This window comes from Medicago sativa, chromosome 6 (assembly GCF_051527215.1).
Source record: "Medicago sativa cultivar Bolivia chromosome 6, Bolivia_mono, whole genome shotgun sequence".
NCBI classification, from domain to species: Eukaryota; Viridiplantae; Streptophyta; class Magnoliopsida; order Fabales; family Fabaceae; genus Medicago; species Medicago sativa.
The window spans coordinates 80,010,888-80,032,583 of record NC_140754.1 but is presented as its reverse complement, the minus strand read 5'-3'; the positions used below and the strand labels follow the sequence as shown (position 1 = coordinate 80,032,583).

Below are 21,696 nucleotides of genomic sequence, written 5' to 3'. Positions count from 1 at the left end.
AAGATTGTTTGAAGCTCTTGCAATTGAAATTGATCATCAATGAAAGCTTTGTTTACCTTCTTTGTAGTGTAAATCAATACTTTTTGTTATCTCTCTTAAAGATAACTTCTTCTTCTCCCTCTTCTATTTGATTTTCACACATTCAAACTTCTCACAAATTGTAATCAAGTCTCATCTAGCTTTAGGGGTACTAAAGTGTTAGTTTGAATTGAGATTGTAAAAGTCTAAGTGGTTAACTTAGCAACATGGTGCAACCCTGCTGAGGCTTAGAGAATACAGAGTTGTAAGTGTTCAGGTGAGCACATGTTGTAAGGTGCAGGATTTGAGAGGTTATCTCAAGCATCATAGTGGAAACTCTCACAAGATTATGAGGAGTGGACTAACCCACATTGGGGGAACCACTATAAATTTATGTGTGTTGATTCTCTCTTCCATATACTCTTTACTTACTGCAAACACAAACACACACAAACACATTTACTTTGTTAAACTGTTTTTGCACTCAGACATCAAAACGTTCTGAAGTCTGCTATTAACTTAACCATTCCAAGTTTCAACTTGAGAATTAATTTTTAAGTTACAGAATAATTTTTAAAGGGTCACAATTCAAAACCCCCCTCCTTCCTTGTGACTATTTTATGTACTTCAATTGGCATCAGAGTCCGGCTCTAAGGGTTTGAACACTTAAACAAGTGTTAGAGTAAAGATTCAAGAAGTATGTCTAAAGTCAAGTACATAGCTGAAGGAGGATCATCAAACAGACCACCACTTTTTGATGGCTCAAACTACTACTTCTGGAAAGGAAAGATGGAGCTCTTTCTCAGATCTCAAGACAATGATATGTGGGCAGTCATCACAGATGGAGACTTTGTTCCAAAAACCAAAAAAGGAACTGTCAAAGAAAAGAGTGCATGGTCAAATGATGAAAAGGCTCGGGTATTGTTAAACTCTAAAGCTAGACTCTTTCTATCATGTGCACTAACCATGGAAGAAAGTGAAAGAGTTGATGAATGCAAGAATGCTAAAGAAGTATGAGATACCTTGAGAATACATCATGAAGGTACATCTCATGTCAAAGAAACTAGAATTGACATTGGAGTCAGAAAGTTTGAAGTCTTTGAAATGAGTGAAAATGAAACCATTGATGAGATGTATGCTAGATTTACTACAATAGTAAATGAGATGAGATCTGTTGGAAAGGCATACTCCACTCATGAGAGAATCAGAAAAATACTGAGATGTCTTCCAAGTATGTGGAGACCTATGGTCAAGTCTCATCCAGCTTTAAGGGTACTAAAGTGTTAGTTTGAACTGAGATTGTAAAAGTCTAAGTGGTTAACTTAGCAACAAGGTGCAAGCCTGCTGAGGCTTAGAGAATACAGAGTTGTAAGTGTTCAGGTGAGCACAGGTTGTAAGGTGCAGGATTTGAGAGGTTATCTCAAGCATCATAGTGGAAACTCTCACAAGATTGTGAGGAGTGGACTAAACCACATTGGGGAAACCACTATAAATTTCTGTATGTTGATTCTCTCTTCCCTATACTCTTTACTTACTGCAAACACAAACGCATTTACTATGTTAAACTGTTTTTGCACTCAGACATCAGAACGTTCTGAAGTCTGCTATTAACTTAACCATTCCAAGTTTCAACTTGAGAATTAATTTTCAAGTTACAGAATAATTTTTAAAGGGTCACAATTCAAACCCCCCCCCTTCCTTCCTTGTGACTATTTTATCTACTTCAATTGGCATCAGAGCTCGGCTCTAAGGGTTTGAACACTTAAACAAGTGTTAGAGAAAAGATTCAGGAAGTATGTCTAAAGTCAAGTACGTAGCTGAAGGAGGATCATCAAATAGACCACCACTTTTTGATGACTCAAACTACTACTTCTGGAAAGGAAAGATGGAGCTCTTTCTCAGATCTCAAGACAATGATATGTGGGCAGTCATCACAGATGGAGACTTTGTTCCAAAAACCAAAGAAGGAACTTTCAAAGAAAAGAGTGCATGGTAAACAGATGAAAAGGCTCGGGTATTGTTAAACTCTAAAGCTAGATTCTTTCTATCATGTGCACTAACCATGGAAGAAAGTGAAAGAGTTGATGAATGCAAGAATGCTAAAGAAGTATGAGATACCTTGAGAATAAATCATGAAGGTACATCTCATGTCAAAGAAACTAGAATTGACATTGGAGTCAGAAAGTTTGAAGTCTTTGAAATGAGTGAAAATGAAACCATTGATGAGATGTATGCTAGATTTACTACAATAGTAAATGAGATGAGATCTGTTGGAAAGGCATACTCCACTCATGAGAGAATCAGAAAAATACTGAGATGTCTTCCAAGTATGTGGAGACCTATGGTCAAGTCTCATCCAGCTTTAAGGGTACTAAAGTGTTAGTTTGAACTGAGATTGTAAAAGTCTAAGTGGTTAACTTAGCAACTGTAACACCCCGTTTTCCCAACCTAAAATTTTCATAAATAAAATCAGAGTTTTTCATCATAAAACGGAATGTCACATTTCTTAAAAATCATAAATGGAATAAACAATAATTTATCCTTCAAAACGTTCAACAACATAATATTAAAAACTTCGCAGCGGAATAATTTGACAACTTAAATAATCTTTGGCACAAGGGCCTCAATATAAAATCTCATAAAACTTAGTTCAACATCAATTCTTGAAAGATTCATAAAGTATTACGTAAGGAACAGAAAGTAAAGACATAATCCCATCTCGTTACGTATCAGAGCACCTAAGACACACACTTGTGAGGAGTCCACTCACGACCGCAACTAATCTTGGTTACCTGCAAGTTACCCATACGAAGGGCAACATTTTCAAGCAGAAGGGGTGAGATTTCACAAAAGAATAATATTAGGCATATAATTTAACAATTATATCTAACATCTTAAACTTCATTAAGTAGCATCATTAATCTTCCTACATTAGTCATAAACTTCATCATACATCATCAAAAATACAATCATAAACATCATCATATATCTTCATAAATATATTCATAAAAGCATTATCACATATCATCAAATATTAGTCATAAACAGTCATCACATTATCATCAAATACTAATCACAAGCATCGTATATCATCTTAATCGTAACATCTTATATCATTTAATAAACATAGACATCATATCATAAATCATATAGCATCATATCATAAATTATATAGCATCATATCATCAACTTATCATAGTAATTATCATTATAGCATCAACATAACATCATCATCATAAACAACTTCATAATCATTCATCATAAACAACTTCATAATCATTCATCATAAACAATTTCATAATCATTCATCATCTTAAACATCATAACTTAACGACTTGACTCGAATATGCAACTTTTCATCTTAAATCATCTTGACTCAACTATGCAACTCTTTCGTCTTAAATCATCTCGAATCATCATGAAATGCAAATGCATGTGGTACCATTTTAGGGCATAAGCCCTCATCGTCGTGGTTGAGCATAATTATACTCCTAGGAAATAAGCCATCATCGCCGTGGTTGAGCATAAATATACTCCTAGGGCATAAGCCCTCATCGTCGTGGTTGAGCAAAAGCTCCAGGGCATGAGCCCTCATCTATAAATGAGTATGCATGGACTCAACATCTTACGTGTTAGGAAACATCATGAACATCTATGACATCTTAACATCTAAACATCTTCGACTACTTGACATCTTAACATTTTAACAACTCGACAACTTGACATCTTACAACTCTTTGACTTAGACCGACATTTATATCTTAAATAAGATCAGCAGCAATATATATAAGGCTTAAATGCACTTTTGGCCCCCTATGTTTCAAATAGTTGCGATTTTGGCCCCCTAAGAAAAAAAATGGATATTTTGACCCCTTATGTTTTGGCCCTCTTTTGATTTGCTGATTTTGACCAGTCAACGCCCATGTGTCAAGTCACTTAGCTGAGGTGGCATGTAATTATTATTTAAAATTAAAAAAAAATATTTTCGCAATTAAAAAAAATAAAAAAAGGATGGAATATATAGAAACATCACGTGACCTCCTCCAAGCCATCCTTTTGTTGCCCAATAAAAGCACCATGTGTTTGTGCTTGCAATTTTCTTTCAAATGCTTCTCTAAATGATAACATCTCGTGCCTTGTGGATCCCTTGCATCTATAACCTGGACAACAACATCTGAAGAATCTATCACTTTGTAAAGTTCACCCCATATGCGTTTGCTTTGACCCTTCTCAACTGCTTCATCATCCATCTGCTTCATCAGCTTCTGCAGCCGTACCAGAAGCATGCTTCTCTTCGAAAGCATCTTGAGAACCATCAGCTTTCTTAGCTAAAGACTCATAATCAGAAGCCAAAAGACTTGGACGCTTTCTTTTAGTCTTAGGTCCAAATGCATCCGAAAAAGGCTCTCTATCAAGAAGATGAACCCTCGATTGCTTCTGATAATCATTGAGAAGCGACATAGGCAAATTCTTCCCCTTAAGAATAATATTGTAATTACTTGCACTATGCTTCGCCATTTCTTCTCTGAAAAACTCAAGCTCTTTCTGATTCACAACACGAGTATTCCCGAACCATTGACGATCGGGTTTGATTCTGGTGGATGAAAGATCTTTAGATTGAAACTCATTACTCAAGACATGACCCTTACGGTTATGAATGGCCGCAGAGAGAAACTCATAGGTTAACGTTTCGCTCTTTCTTCTTCGCCATTGCAGAGAGACGAAGAATGGCCGCAAGGTGGAATTAGCAGCATCTTCGCCATTGCAGAGAGACGTGATGTTTCTATATATTTCATCCTTTTTTTATTTTTTTTAATTGCCAAAATAATTTTCTTTTAATTTTTAAATAATAATTACACACATGTATGCCACCTCAGCTAAGTGACTTGACACATAAGCGTTGACTGGTCAAAATCAGCAAATCAAAAGAGGGCCAAAACATAGGGGGTCAAAATATCCATTTTTTTTCTTAGGGGGCCAAAATCGCAACTATTTGAAACATAGGGGGCCATAAGTGCATTTAAGCCTATATATAATACTTTTAAGTCACATCATATCAGCATCATAACATAACAATATCAAATGATAATAATAGCATCTTAAGCATCGCATCAACATAAACATCATAAATAACACATATAGTGCATATATAACAATCTCACATCATTAACAACATTAAATCATCTTACAACAACTTCACAAATCATCATTAATATTATATTCAAACATCAACAATTCATCATATATCATCGTATTCAAGTATCAACAATTCATCATGCATCTTTGTAAGAACATAACTAATCATGCACACCATACTTTCATGTCAAACCAAGGCTACTGGAAAGATATCACAATTACCAACAACTCTTATGTTTACAACAAAGATCAATTCAAAACAGAAACATATGAACAAAATGCAAAAATATGAAACAGAGAATGGTGTCACTGTATAATTTCGCTAAGACCTCCTTGTAGTATTTTCATCATAACTCAAAGACCAAACATCATTTTCACGTCAAACTAAAGCCACTGGAAAGCTAACAAAATTATCTAAAACTTTCATGTTTACGCCTAAGACCAATTCTGTACCGATCAATACCAGTTTTCATTTTAAATTCGGAAAAGTTGTGCTGGAAGTCCATAAAAAATCATTGTGACCTACTTGCAGTAATTTGACCATAACTGAAGTTCTATAAATCCTTTTGAAGTCAAACCAATGGCATTAGAAAGCTAACATCCATACCTACAATTTTCGTGTTTACACCTAAAGCCAATTCGAAACTGAAATGTGTGAAAAAGATGCAAAAACATGAAACAGAGAATGCTGTCAGAGATAGCTCTCGGGAAAACTCCACTTTTCATCCAAAAATCCCAATTTTGAACTAAAACATCCTTTCAACAAAAATCACCATTTGACCCACTTTTCATGAAAACCTTCAAGAACAACATAAATTCACTTCAAGCTCTATGATTATGATTACCCATTGCATCAATCATTAACAAAAACATATCATAACAATAACAACAACAAGCAGTCATGAATTCATCAACAACAACATTATATTTCATCAATTTTGAGTGAAACCTAATTTCTCTAATCATCAAAATCAAACAACAACAACAACCATGTTAAACCCTAATTCTCAAATCCTCACAAACTCAACCTACAACATGTTAAATCTAATTATCAGAATCATAGACTTAATAATATTGAATGTTAGTCCCACCCTTACCATAACAATCGATGCAGCCTCTTCTCTCTTCTCTTTGTCTTCTCTTCTCTTCTCTTCTCTCTAAACCTTGTTTTCTCCAAAAACTGACCGTGCGTTTTATGTCTTTCTAAACCTAACTTCTCTTATTTATAACCCCTCATCTAATTTCTCTTACACCTCAAAATTACTCTTTTCGTCATAATCTTATTTATTTCTAAATTAAATATATATTTCTCCCACTTAATAATATTAATACACCAAATAACACATAATAGCATATTTCATCAAAATATATACGTATATAATAATTTAACACCAAATAACAAATATACCTCTTCACTGAATAACAAATATATTTCTACATATACGTATATAATAATTTAACACCAAATAACAAATATACCTCTTCACTGAATAACAAATATATTTCTACACCAGATAACATATATATTTCCACACAAAATAACAAATATATTTTTACACGAAATAACATATATATTTCTACACAAAATAACAAATATATTTCTACACCAAATAACATATATATTTCTACACAAAATAACAAATATATCTCTACATCAAATAACAAATATATTTCTACACAAAATAACCCCACAACTTAATATTTATTTTATTTAGGAATCTTATTTTATTAAACTATAAAATAAGTCACAACATTTCATAAATTTCTCCAAAATCATATAAATCACATAAATCTTATAAATCACACTAATCATATAAATATATCTTAAAACTTATTTAAAATAATTAAATAATCGAAATGGGTGTTACAACTCTACCCCCCTTAAAAGAATTTCGTCCTCGAAATTCAAAGCACAAGAAAAAATGAATTTAATTATTGCTTAAATATCTTAAACCATATATAACAAAATAGTAACTTCAAACACTACACAAAGTCACATTAAGGTTAGTCAGTCAAACATGATCACATAATAAAACATAACTATTAATTAGAAAACACAACGACAATATTCAACCGTCACACGACACAAACGACTCAACTACTTGGCCGGACGGACCGACCTGCTCTGATACCAATTGTAACACCCTGTTTTCCCGACGTAAAATTTTCATAAATAAAATCAGAGTTTTTCATCATAAAACGGAATATCACATTTCTTAAAAATCATAAATTGAATAAATAATAATTTATCCTTCAAAACGTTCAACAACATAATATTAAAAACTTCGCAGCGGAATAATTTGACAACTTAAATAATCTTTGGCACAAGGGCCTCAATATAAAATCTCATAAAACTTATTTCAACATCAATTCTTGAAAGATTTATAAAGTATTACGTAAGGAACAGAAAGTAAAGACATAATCCCATCTCGTTACGTATCAGAGCACCTAAGACACACACTTGTGAGGAGTCCACTCACGACAACTAATCTTGGTTACCTGCAAGTTACCCATACGAAGGGCAACATTTTCAAGCAGAAGGGGTGAGATTTCACAAAACAATAATATTAGGCATATAATTCAACAATTATATCTAACATCTTAAACTTCATTAACTAGCATCATTAATCTTCCTACATTAGTCATAAACTTCATCATACATCATCAAAAATACAATCATAAACATCATCATATTTCTTCATAAATATATTCATAAAAACATTATCACGTATCATCAAATATTAGTCATAAACAGTCATCACATTATCATCAAATATTAATCACAAGCATCGTATATCATCTTAATCGTAACATCGTATATCATTTAATAAACATAGACATCATATCATAAATCATATAGCATCATATCATAAATTATATAGCATCATATCATCAACTTATCATAGTAATTATCATTATAGCATCAACATAACATCATCATCATAAACCACTTCATAATCATTCATCATAAACAACTTCATAATCATTCATCATCTTATACATCATAACTTAACGACTTGACTCGACTATGCAAATTTTCATCTTAAATCATCTTGACTCAACTATGCAACTCTTTCGTCTTAAATCATATCGAATTATCATGAAATGCAAATGCATGTGGTACCATTTTAGGGCATAAGCCCTCATCGTCGTGGTTGAGCATAAATATACACCTAGGGCATAAGCCCTCATCGTCGTGGTTGAGAAAAGCTCCAGGGCATGAGCCCTCATCTATAAATGAGTATGCTTGGACTCAACATCTTACGTCTTAGGAAACATCATGAACATCTATGACATCTTAACATCTAAACATCTTCGACTACTTGACATCTTAACATCTTAACAACTTGACAACTTGACATCTTACAACTCTTTGACTTAGACCGACATTTATATCTTAAATAAGATTAGCAGCAACATATACAGTACTTTTAAGTCACATCATATCAGCATCATAACATAACAATATCAAATGATAACAATAGCATCTTAAGCATCGCATCAACATAAACATCATAAATAACATATATAGTGCATATATAACAATCTCACATTGTAACACCCCGTTCTCCCAACAAATTGATATTAATAAATAAAATCAGAGTAATCACACAACGGAGTGTCACACTACTTTTCAAAATTTCATAATAGAAAATTGTCTATTTAATTAAAACCGACATTTAAATTATCTTACAAACTGCAGCGGAATAATTCTTTAAAATATAAATTCAACCAAATTCAACATCAATAAAAGTCTTGGCACAAGGCCACAACATAATTCAACTTTATTCTAATAGCAAGTCTTTTCCAAAATATGTGATACATAAAAGAAATGAGAAGACACTCGCGACGATCCCCATCCTAATATGTATCAGAGCCCTAGACACTTGAGCCAATCAACCTACAAGCCATCATTACCTGCACATTACCCACGGTCGAGGCAACATATACGCAGAAGGGGTGAGAAACTTATCCAATAATGATAATATATAATTCATCAAATTAATGAAAATAACAATATATCACAACATGCATCATTAATAATGTATATAAAGAATACATATAACAACAACATAATCATTTTCAGCAACAAGGTACAACAACAACAACAACATTATCCACAACGACACCGATAACTCGACAGTTCGACAATGACAACAACTCGACAATTCGACAACGACAACAACTCGACAATGCTACAACGACAACAACAACCCAACAATGCTACGACAACAACAACTAATGCATCATGCAGGTGGTACCAATCTACGCGCGTTGAATGCTAAGCATTCCAGGGCATAAGCCCCCAACAAATTGGATGGTTAAAGCATCCCAGGGCATAAGCCCCCAACAAGTTGGATGATAAACATTCCAGGGCATGAGCCCCCAACGGGTGAATGATGAACATTCCAGGGCATAAGCCCCCAACAGATGTGAGTATGCAAATGGACTCAACTTGTGTATATCAACATACAACTTCAACAACGACAACAACAACAACGACAACAACGTATGTGCCTAAAACAATTATGACACACTCCCCAACTTCGACATTAGACGATACAACAACTTCGATAATGGAACAACAACTTTTATTATACAAAAGTGCTTACACATACATTTCATATAGTACAACCTTCGATAATAATATATTCACTTCATAAACATGGCTTAATAAATCAAGGGAACCTATTAAAATAATTAGAATAGACCCCTAGTGCTCTAAACAAAATTCAGAAAATGGTCGTACAGGACCAGGGACGCTTTCGCGACAGAAGGACGCTTTCGCGTCCTCTACAAAAAGGGACAGGACGCTTTCGCGAGAGAAGCACGCTTTCGCGTCCAAAATGTCGTAACTCAGGATGAGGACGCTTTCTGCACGCTAATGGGACGCTTTAGCGTCCTCAGCAAATGGGTAGGACGCTTTCGCGTCAAAAGGACGCTTTCGCGTCCTCCACAAAAATTTCTGGGCAGCTACAAGGTGTGGACGCTTTCTGGACGCTAATGCGACGCTTTCGCGTCCTGCTTCAGATTTCAGAAAAATGCTGCGATTTCCACATAGTTTCACCCCAAAAATCCTAGCTTTGATCCCTTAATCACCCAAATTGGTTTACAAACATGTTTACAGGTTTAGTATACATCATAGGGGTAAACCAACCTATATTCATACAATTAAACAACATGTTTTATTATAAATTATCATCTAACATAACCTCTCAAACCCTAAACTCAAGAACAACAATTTCATCAATTTTCAAATTATATATCAAGATTATTGAAAGGAATCCCACCCTTACCTTAATTCAGCAACACCAAACGACAAGCTACCGCAATCGATTCCTTCCTAGCTCTCTCTTTGCCTCTTCTAGGTTCTCTCTCCAAAAGCAGTTTTCTTCTAATGTTTTCACGTGAAAATGTTTCTCTCCCTTTTTCCTTCTTTTTACTTCAAAAATATCTCTCTTTTTCTTTTCTCACCCAACTCCCTTAATTTCTATTAATTTCCACTTAATTCCCATTAACCAAAAATAAATACTATTTCTATAATATTTCTATTTCTCATATTATTTCTATCAAATAATAACAACATTCATTTAAATAATACACAACCCCAATATTCATATAATAAAATTGCATCATAACATATTTCATATAAAAATCATATAAAACATATATTTCACATAAAATCATTTATATAGCAATTAAAGTCATATATAAAATATTCACACATCTACTAAAATATTAGAATAAAAATGGGGCGTTACAACTCTCCCCAACTTATAGAATTTCGTCCTCGAAATATTACCTCAAGTAAACAACTCAGGATAAGACTCCTGCATCTTACTCTCCAACTCCCAAGTAAGACTTTCACCAGCTGCTCCCCCCCAAACAACTCTCACTAGAGGTATCTCCTTGCTTCTCAACGTCTTCACCTTGCGATCATCAATCCTCAAAGGTAAAGTTTCTACCGTAAGGTTGTCTCTAACTTGCACATCATCTCTAGGAATGACATGTGAAGGATCCGTTACATACTTCCGAAGTTGCGACACATGAAACACATCATGCAAGTTCGAAAGATGTGGTGGCAAACCAACTCTATAAGCCACTGTGCCAATTCTCTCAGATATTTGATAAGGACCAATAAACTTCGGAGTCAACTTCTTGGACTTCAATGCACGACCCACACCGGTCATAGGAGTGACTCTCAAGAACACATGGTCACCCTCTTGAAACTCAAGGTCCTTCCTACGCTTGTCATGATAGCTCTTCTGTCGACTCTGCGACGCTTTCATATGCTCTCTTATCATCTTGACCTTTTCCGTAGTCTGCTGAACTATTTCAGGCCCCAACACAATACTTTCACCCGACTCAAACCAACATAAAGGAGTCCTACACCTTCGACCATATAAAGCTTCGAAAGGTGCCATACCAATACTCGAGTGGTAACTATTGTTGTACGTGAACTCTATCAATGGTAGGTGACTGTCCCAAGCTCCACCTTGCTCAAGTACACACACCCTCAACAAGTCTTCTAATGATTGAATCGTTCTTTCTGACTGACCATCTGTTTGCGGATGATACGCTGAACTCAACTTCAACTGAGAGCCCAAAGCTTCTTGCAAGCTCTTCCAAAATCTCGAAGTGAACCTCGGATCTCTATCCGACACAATACTCGATGGGACACCATGCAACTTCACAATATTATGGATATAGATCTCCGCCAACTGAGCTACTGAATAGGTGAAATTAATCGGAATAAAGTGTGCCGACTTCGTCAATCTATCGACAATAACCCAAATGGCATCATGCCCTCTTTGAGTGTTTGGTAAACTCGTCACAAAGTCCATGGAGATGCTATCCCATTTCCATTCCGGCACATCTAATGGTGTCAACAAACCAGCAGGCTTCTGATGTTCAACTTTCGATTTCTGACAAGTCAAACATGCATAAACAAATTGTGCGACATCACGCTTCAATCCAGACCACCAAAACAGTTTCTTCAAGTCATGGTACATCTTTGTAGCTCCCGGATGGATACTCAAGATACTTCTGTGACTCTCTTCTAAAATCAACTTTTTCAATTCATCATTATCAGGGATACAAATCCTGCCTCGGAATCTCAACACTCCTTGATCATCAACCTGAAAATCACCATCTGCATTCTGATTACTAGCAGTCATCAAGTCTACAAATTTCAAATCAACTTCCTGGGCTTCTTTGATACTCTTCAAGAAATCATTGTTAATTTTCAACATACCTAACTGCACACTCTGAGGTGCCAATTCACAAACAAGACTCAAGTCTCTAAACTGTTCCAGTAATTCAAATTCTTTCACCATCATTGCCGACATGTGCAACGTTTTCCTACTCAAGGCATCTGCAACTATATTGGCTTTACCCGGATGATAATTCAAACCAAAATCATAATCCTTCAGCAACTCTAGCCACCTTCTCTGCCTCATATTCAACTCTTTTTGATCAAATAAATATTTCAGACTCTTATGATCACTAAACACTTCAAATCTGGAACCGTACAAATAGTGTCTCCAAATTTTCAACACAAAAACCACAGCAGCCAACTCTAAATCGTGTGTAGGATAATTCTTCTCATGTATTCTCAATTGTCTCGACGCATAAGCCACTACTTTGCCATCTTGCATAAGCACACCACCTAAACCCAACTTAGACGCATCACAATATACCACAAAAGGTTTATTCGGCTCTGGTAAAATCAAAATTGGAGCCGTCGTCAATCTTTGCTTCAACTCATTGAAATTATTCTCACACTGAGCATCCCACACAAAAGCTTTACCTTTACAGGTCAACTGAGTCAATGGAAGTGCCAACTTCGAAAATCCTTCGATAAATCTTCTGTAATAACCAGCCAAACCAAGAAAACTTCTGATCTCCGTAACTGACTTAGGAGTCTCCCGTTGCGATACCGCTTCAACTTTCGACGGGTCAACTGCGATACCACTACCAGAAATAATATGGCCAAGGAAACTTACTTCACTTAACCAGAACTCGCACTTTGACAGTTTTGCATACAACTTCTTTTCTTTCAGCACCTGTAAAACAATCTTCAAATGTTCTGCATGCTCTTCTTCATTCTTAGAATAAATCAAGATATCATCAAATAATACAACAACAAACTTATCCAGAAAAGCATGAAAAATTCTGTTCATATACTCCATGAACGCACCAGGTGCATTAGTAACTCCAAAAGGCATCACATTATATTCATAGTGTCCATACCGTGTCCTAAAGGCCATCTTATGCATATCTTCATCCTTCACCTTAATATGATGGTAACCTGACCTCAAGTCAATTTTGCTAAACACACGTGCACCCACTAACTGATCCATCAAGTCATCAATTCTCAGAAGTGAATACCTATTCTTTATCGTCACTTTATTCAGCTGACAGTAATCTATGCATAGTCGTATGCTACCATCCTTCTTCTTTACCAACAATACCAGCGCTCCCCAAGGTGAGGCACTCGATCTTACAAACTTCTTATCAAGCAATTCTTCTAACTGCTTCAGCTGCTTGGTAGATAACAATTCAGCTCCACTCTCTTCTTCGGCAGAAGAAAAACACACCGACTTACTAAAACAATTAATATGAACATGGTTTTACTCCAACCAGTTCATACTAGGGATTGCACAACAACAACAATCAGGACAACAAGGACAATACGAAATTGTCACACAACACTACTATGCTCGACACGACTCTACTAATTGGCCGGACGGATCGACCTGCTCTGATACCAATTGTAACACCCCGTTCTCCCAACAAATTGATATTAATAAATAAAATCAGAGTAATCACACAACGGAGTGTCACACTACTTTTCAAAATTTCATAATAGAAAATTGTCTATTTATTTAAAACCGACATTTAAATTATCTTACAAACTGCATCGGAATAATTCTTTAAAATATAAATTCAACCAAATTCAACATCAATAAAAGTCTTGGCACAAGGCCACAACATAATTCAACTTTATTCTAATAGCAAGTCTTTTCCAAAATATGTGATACATAAAAGAAATGAGAAGACACTCGCGACGATCCCCATCCTAATATGTATCAGAGCCCTAGACACTTGAGCCAATCAACCTACAAGCCATCATTACCTGCACATTACCCACGGTCGAGGCAACATATACGCAGAAGGGGTGAGAAACTTATCCAATAATGATAATATATAATTCATCAAATTAATGAAAATAACAATATATCACAACATGCATCATTAATAATGTATATAAAGAATACATATAACAACAACATAATCATTTTCAGCAACAAGGTACAACAACAACAACAACAACATTATCCACAACGACACCGATAACTCGACAGTTCGACAATGACAACAACTCGACAATTCGACAACGACAACAACTCGACAATGCTACAACGACAACAACAACCCAACAATGCTACGACAACAACTAATGCATCATGCAGGTGGTACCAATCTACGCGCGTTGAATGCTAAGCATTCCAGGGCATAAGCCCCCAACAAATTGGATGGTTAAAGCATCCCAGGGCATAAGCCCCCAACAAGTTGGATGATAAACATTCCAGGGCATGAGCCCCCAACGGGTGAATGATGAACATTCCAGGGCATAAGCCCCCAACATATGTGAGTATGCAAATGGACTCAACTTGTGTATATCAACATACAACTTCAACAACGACAACAACAACAATGACAATAACGTATGTGCCTAAAACAATTATAACACACTCCCCAACTTCGACATTAGACGATACAACAACTTCGACAATGGAACAACAACTTTTATTATACAAAAGTGCTTACACATACATTTCATATAGTACAACCTTCGATAATAATATATTCACTTCATAAACATGGCTTAATAAATCAAGGGAACCTATTAAAATAATTAGAATAGACCCCTAGTGCTCTAAACAAAATTCAGAAAATGGTCGTACAGGACCAGGGACGCTTTCGCGACAGAAGGACGCTTTCGCGTCCTCTACAAAAAGGGACAGGACGCTTTCGCGAGAGAAGCACGCTTTCGCGTCCAAAATGTCGTAACTCAGGATGAGGACGCTTTCTGCACGCTAATGGGACGCTTTAGCGTCCTCAGCAAATGGGTAGGACGCTTTCGCGTCAAAAGGACGCTTTCGCGTCAAAAGGACGCTTTCGCGTCCTCCACAAAAATTTCTGGGCAGCTACAAGGTGTGGACGCTTTCTGGACGCTAATGCGACGCTTTCGCGTCCTGCTTCAGATTTCAGAAAAATGCTGCGATTTCCACATAGTTTCACCCCAAAAATCGTAGCTTTGATCCCTTAATCACCCAAATTGGTTTACAAACATGTTTACAGGTTTAGTATACATCATAGGGGTAAACCAACCTATATTCATACAATTAAACAACATGTTTTATTATAAATTATCATCTAACATAACCTCTCAAACCCTAAACTCAAGAACAACAATTTCATCAATTTTCAAATTATATATCAAGATTATTGAAAGGAATCCCACCCTTACCTTAATTCAGCAACACCAAACGACAAGCTACCGCAATCGATTCCTTCCTAGCTCTCTCTTTGCCTCTTCTAGGTTCTCTCTCCAAAAGCAGTTTTCTTCTAATGTTTTCACGTGAAAATGTTTCTCTCCCTTTTTCCTTCTTTTTACTTCAAAAATATCTCTCTTTTTCTTTTCTCACCCAACTCCCTTAATTTCTATTAATTTCCACTTAATTCCCATTAACCAAAAATAAATACTATTTCTATAATATTTCTATTTCTCATATTATTTCTATCAAATAATAACAACATTCATTTAAATAATACACAACCCCAATATTCATATAATAAAATTGCATCATAACATATTTCATATAAAAATCATATAAAACATATATTTCACATAAAATCATTTATATAGCAATTAAAGTCATATATAAAATATTCACACATCTACTAAAATATTAGAATAAAAATGGGGCGTTACAACTCTCCCCAACTTATAGAATTTCGTCCTCGAAATATTACCTCAAGTAAACAACTCAGGATAAGACTCCTGCATCTTACTCTCCAACTCCCAAGTAAGACTTTCACCAGCTGCTCCCCCCCAAACAACTCTCACTAGAGGTATCTCCTTGCTTCTTAACGTCTTCACCTTGCGATCATCAATCCTCAAAGGTAAAGTTTCTACCGTAAGGTTGTCTCTAACTTGCACATCATCTCTAGGAATGACATGTGAAGGATCCGCTACATACTTCCGAAGTTGCGACACATGAAACACATCATGCAAGTTCGAAAGATGTGGTGGCAAACCAACTCTATAAGCCACTGTGCCAATTCTCTCAGATATTTGATAAGGACCAATAAACTTCGGAGTCAACTTCTTGGACTTCAATGCACGACCCACACCGGTCATAGGAGTGACTCTCAAGAACACATGGTCACCCTCTTGAAACTCAAGGTCCTTCCTACGCTTGTCATGATAGCTCTTCTGTCGACTCTGCGACGCTTTCATATGCTCTCTTATCATCTTGACCTTTTCCGTAGTCTGCTGAACTATTTCAGGCCCCAACACAATACTTTCACCCGACTCAAACCAACATAAAGGAGTCCTACACCTTCGACCATATAAAGCTTCGAAAGGTGCCATACCAATACTCGAGTGGTAACTATTGTTGTACGTGAACTCTATCAATGGTAGGTGACTGTCCCAAGCTCCACCTTGCTCAAGTACACACACCCTCAACAAGTCTTCTAATGATTGAATCGTTCTTTCTGACTGACCATCTGTTTGCGGATGATACGCTGAACTCAACTTCAACTGAGAGCCCAAAGCTTCTTGCAAGCTCTTCCAAAATCTCGAAGTGAACCTCGGATCTCTATCCGACACAATACTCGATGGGACACCATGCAACTTCACAATATTATGGATATAAATCTCCGCCAACTGAGCTACTGAATAGGTGAAATTAATCGGAATAAAGTGTGCCGACTTCGTCAATCTATCGACAATAACCCAAATGGCATCATGCCCTCTTTGAGTGTTTGGTAAACTCGTCACAAAGTCCATGGAGATGCTATCCCATTTCCATTCCGGCACATCTAATGGTGTCAACAAACCAGCAGGCTTCTGATGTTCAACTTTCGATTTCTGACAAGTCAAACATGCATAAACAAATTGTGCGATATCACGCTTCAATCCAGACCACCAAAACAGTTTCTTCAAGTCATGGTACATCTTTGTAGCTCCCGGATGGATACTCAAGATACTTCTGTGACTCTCTTCTAAAATCAACTTTTTCAATTCATCATTATCAGGGATACAAATCCTGCCTCGGAATCTCAACACTCCTTGATCATCAACCTGAAAATCACCATCTGCATTCTGATTACTAGCAGTCATCAAGTCTACAAATTTCAAATCAACTTCCTGGGCTTCTTTGATACTCTTCAAGAAATCATTGTTAATTTTCAACATACCCAACTGCACACTCTGAGGTGCCAATTCACAAACAAGACTCAAGTCTCTAAACTGTTCCAGTAATTCAAATTCTTTCACCATCATTGCCGACATGTGCAACGTTTTCCTACTCAAGGCATCTGCAACTATATTGGCTTTACCCGGATGATAATTCAAACCAAAATCATAATCCTTTAACAACTCTAGCCACCTTCTCTGCCTCATATTGAACTCTTTTTGATCAAATAAATATTTCAGACTCTTATGATCACTAAACACTTCAAATCTGGAACCGTACAAATAGTGTCTCCAAATTTTCAACACAAAAACCACAGCAGCCAACTCTAAATCGTGTGTAGGATAATTCTTCTCATGTATTCTCAATTGTCTCGACGCATAAGCCACTACTTTGCCATCTTGCATAAGCACACCACCTAAACCCAACTTAGACGCATCACAATATACCACAAAAGGTTTATTCGGCTCTGGTAAAATCAAAATTGGAGCCGTCGTCAATCTTTGCTTCAACTCATTGAAATTATTCTCACACTGAGCATCCCACACCAAAGCTTTACCTTTACAGGTCAACTGAGTCAATGGAAGTGCCAACTTCGAAAATCCTTCGATAAATCTTCTGTAATAACCAGCCAAACCAAGAAAACTTCTGATCTCCGTAACTGACTTAGGAGTCTCCCGTTGCGATACCGCTTCAACTTTCGACGGGTCAACTGCGATACCACTACCAGAAATAATATGGCCAAGGAAACTTACTTCACTTAACCAGAACTCGCACTTTGACAGTTTTGCATACAACTTCTTTTCTTTCAGCACCTGTAAAACAATCTTCAAATGTTCTGCATGCTCTTCTTCATTCTTAGAATAAATCAAGATATCATCAAATAATACAACAACAAACTTATCTAGAAAAGCATGAAAAATTCTGTTCATATACTCCATGAACGCACCAGGTGCATTAGTAACTCCAAAAGGCATCACATTATATTCATAGTGTCCATACCGTGTCCTAATGGCCATCTTATGCATATCTTCATCCTTCACCTTAATATGATGGTAACCTGACCTCAAGTCAATTTTGCTAAACACACGTGCACCCACTAACTGATCCATCAAGTCATCAATTCTCAGAAGTGAATACCTATTCTTTATCGTCACTTTATTCAGCTGACAGTAATCTATGCATAGTCGTATGCTACCATCCTTCTTCTTTACCAACAATACCAGCGCTCCCCAAGGTGAGGCACTCGATCTTACAAACTTCTTATCAAGCAATTCTTCTAACTGCTTCAGCTGCTTGGTAGATAACAATTCAGCTCCACTCTCTTCTTCGGCAGAAGAAAAACACACCGACTTACTAAAACAATTAATATGAACATGGTTTTACTCCAACCAGTTCATACTAGGGATTGCACAACAACAACAATCAGGACAACAAGGACAATACGAAATTGTCACACAACACTACTAGGCTCGACACGACTCTACTAATTGGCCGGACGGATCGACCTGCTCTGATACCAATTGTAACACCCCGTTCTCCCAACAAATTGATATTAATAAATAAAATCAGAGTAATCACACAACGGAGTGTCACACTACTTTTCAAAATTTCATAATAGAAAATTGTCTATTTATTTAAAACCGACATTTAAATTATCTTACAAACTGCAGCGGAATAATTCTTTAAAATATAAATTCAACCAAATTCAACATCAATAAAAGTCTTGGCACAAGGCCACAACATAATTCAACTTTATTCTAATAGCAAGTCTTTTCCAAAATATGTGATACATAAAAGAAATGAGAAGACACTCGCGACGATCCCCATCCTAATATGTATCAGAGCCCTAGACACTTGAGCCAATCAACCTACAAGCCATCATTACCTGCACATTACCCACGGTCGAGGCAACATATACGCAGAAGGGGTGAGAAACTTATCCAATAATGATAATATATAATTCATCAAATTAATGAAAATAACAATATATCACAACATGCATCATTAATAATGTATATAAAGAATACATATAACAACAACATAATCATTTTCAGCAACAAGGTACAACAACAACAACAACAACATTATCCACAACGACACCGATAACTCGATAGTTCGACAATGACAACAACTCGACAATTCGACAACGACAACAACTCGACAATGCTACAATGACAACAACAACCCAACAATGCTACGACAACAACAACTAATGCATCATGCAGGTGGTACCAATCTACGCGTGTTGAATGCTAAGCATTCCAGGGCATAAGCCCCCAACAAATTGGATGGTTAAAGCATCCCAGGGCATAAGCCCCCAACAAGTTGGATGATAAACATTCCAGGGCATGAGCCCCCAACGGGTGAATGATGAACATTCCAGGGCATAAGCCCCCAACAGATGTGAGTATGCAAATGGACTCAACTTGTGTATATCAACATACAACTTCAACAACGACAACAACAACAACGACAACAACGTATGTGCCTAAAACAATTATGACACACTCCCCAACTTCGACATTAGACGATACAACAACTTCGACAATGGAACAACAACTTTTATTATACAAAAGTGCTTACACATACATTTCATATAGTACAACCTTCGATAATAATATATTCACTTCATAAACATGGCTTAATAAATCAAGGGAACCTATTAAAATAATTAGAATAGACCCCTAGTGCTCTAAACAAAATTCAGAAAATGGTCGTACAGGACCAGGGACGCTTTCGCGACAGAAGGACGCTTTCGCGTCCTCTACAAAAAGGGACAGGACGCTTTCGCGAGAGAAGCACGCTTTCGCGTCCAAAATGTCGTAACTCAGGATGAGGACGCTTTCTGCACGCTAATGGGACGCTTTAGCATCCTCAGCAAATGGGTAGGACGCTTTCAGGTCAAAAGGACGCTTTCGCGTCCTCCACAAAAATTTCTGGGCAGCTACAAGGTGTGGACGCTTTCTGGACGCTAATGCGACGCTTTCGCGTCCTGCTTCAGATTTCAGAAAAATGCTGCGATTTCCACATAGTTTCACCCCAAAAATCCTAGCTTTGATCCCTTAATCACCCAAATTGGTTTACAAACATGTTTACAGGTTTAGTATACATCATAGGGGTAAAACAACATATATTCATACAATTAAACAACATGTTTTATTATAAATTATCATCTAACATAACCTCTCAAACCCTAAACTCAAGAACAACAATTTCATCAATTTTCAAATTATATATCAAGATTATTGAAAGGAATCCCACCCTTACCTTAATTCAGCAACACCAAACGACAAGCTACCGCAATCGATTCCTTCCTAGCTCTCTCTTTGCCTCTTCTAGGTTCTCTCTCCAAAAGCAGTTTTCTTCTAATGTTTTCACGTGAAAATGTTTCTCTCCCTTTTTCCTTCTTTTTACTTCAAAAATATCTCTCTTTTTCTTTTCTCACCCAACTCCCTTAATTTCTATTAATTTCCACTTAATTCCCATTAACCAAAAATAAATACTATTTCTATAATATTTCTATTTCTCATATTATTTCTATCAAATAATAACAACATTCATTTAAATAATACACAACCCCAATATTCATATAATAAAATTGCATCATAACATATTTCATATAAAAATCATATAAAACATATATTTCACATAAAATCATTTATATAGCAATTAAAGTCATATATAAAATATTCACACATCTACTAAAATATTAGAATAAAAATGGGGCGTTACACACATCATTAACAATATTAAATCATCTTACAACAACTTCACAGATCATCATTAATATTATATTCAAACATCAACAATGCATCATATATCATCGTATTCAAGTATCAACAATTCATCATGCATCTTTGTAAGAACATAACTAATCATGCACACCATACTTTCATGTCAAACCAAGGCTACTGGAAAGATATCACAATTACCAACAACTTTCATGTTTACAACAAAGATCAATTCAAAACAGAAACATATGAACAAAACGCAAAAATATGAAACAGAGAATGATGTCACTGTACAATTTCGCTAAGACCTCCTTGTA

General features: G+C 36.1%; 1 protein-coding gene and 1 long non-coding RNA gene across 2 annotated transcripts; one reads left to right on the top strand and one right to left on the bottom strand.

Annotated features, from left to right (window-relative positions):
• Positions 1-717: 717 nt before the first annotated feature.
• Positions 718-1,035, top strand: LOC146917229 (uncharacterized). The gene has a single exon (XM_085721848.1). It carries the CDS (start codon positions 718-720, stop codon positions 1,033-1,035), a length of 318 nt encoding a protein of 105 aa, XP_085577974.1.
• An 18,184-nt stretch (positions 1,036-19,219) lies between these two features.
• LOC146917228 (uncharacterized) lies at positions 19,220-21,018 on the bottom strand. Its single transcript, XR_015015526.1, has 2 exons — positions 20,916-21,018; positions 19,220-19,533 (listed from the first exon to the last, which is right to left on the bottom strand). It is a non-coding gene; the product is annotated as an uncharacterized LOC146917228 (long non-coding RNA).
• Between the last annotated feature and the right edge of the window lie 678 nt (positions 21,019-21,696).

Excerpts from the sequence above, each read along its gene's own strand:
- LOC146917229 (XM_085721848.1), top strand. The coding sequence starts at position 718 with ATGTCTAAAGTCAAGTACATAGCTGAAGGAGGATCATCAAACAGACCA.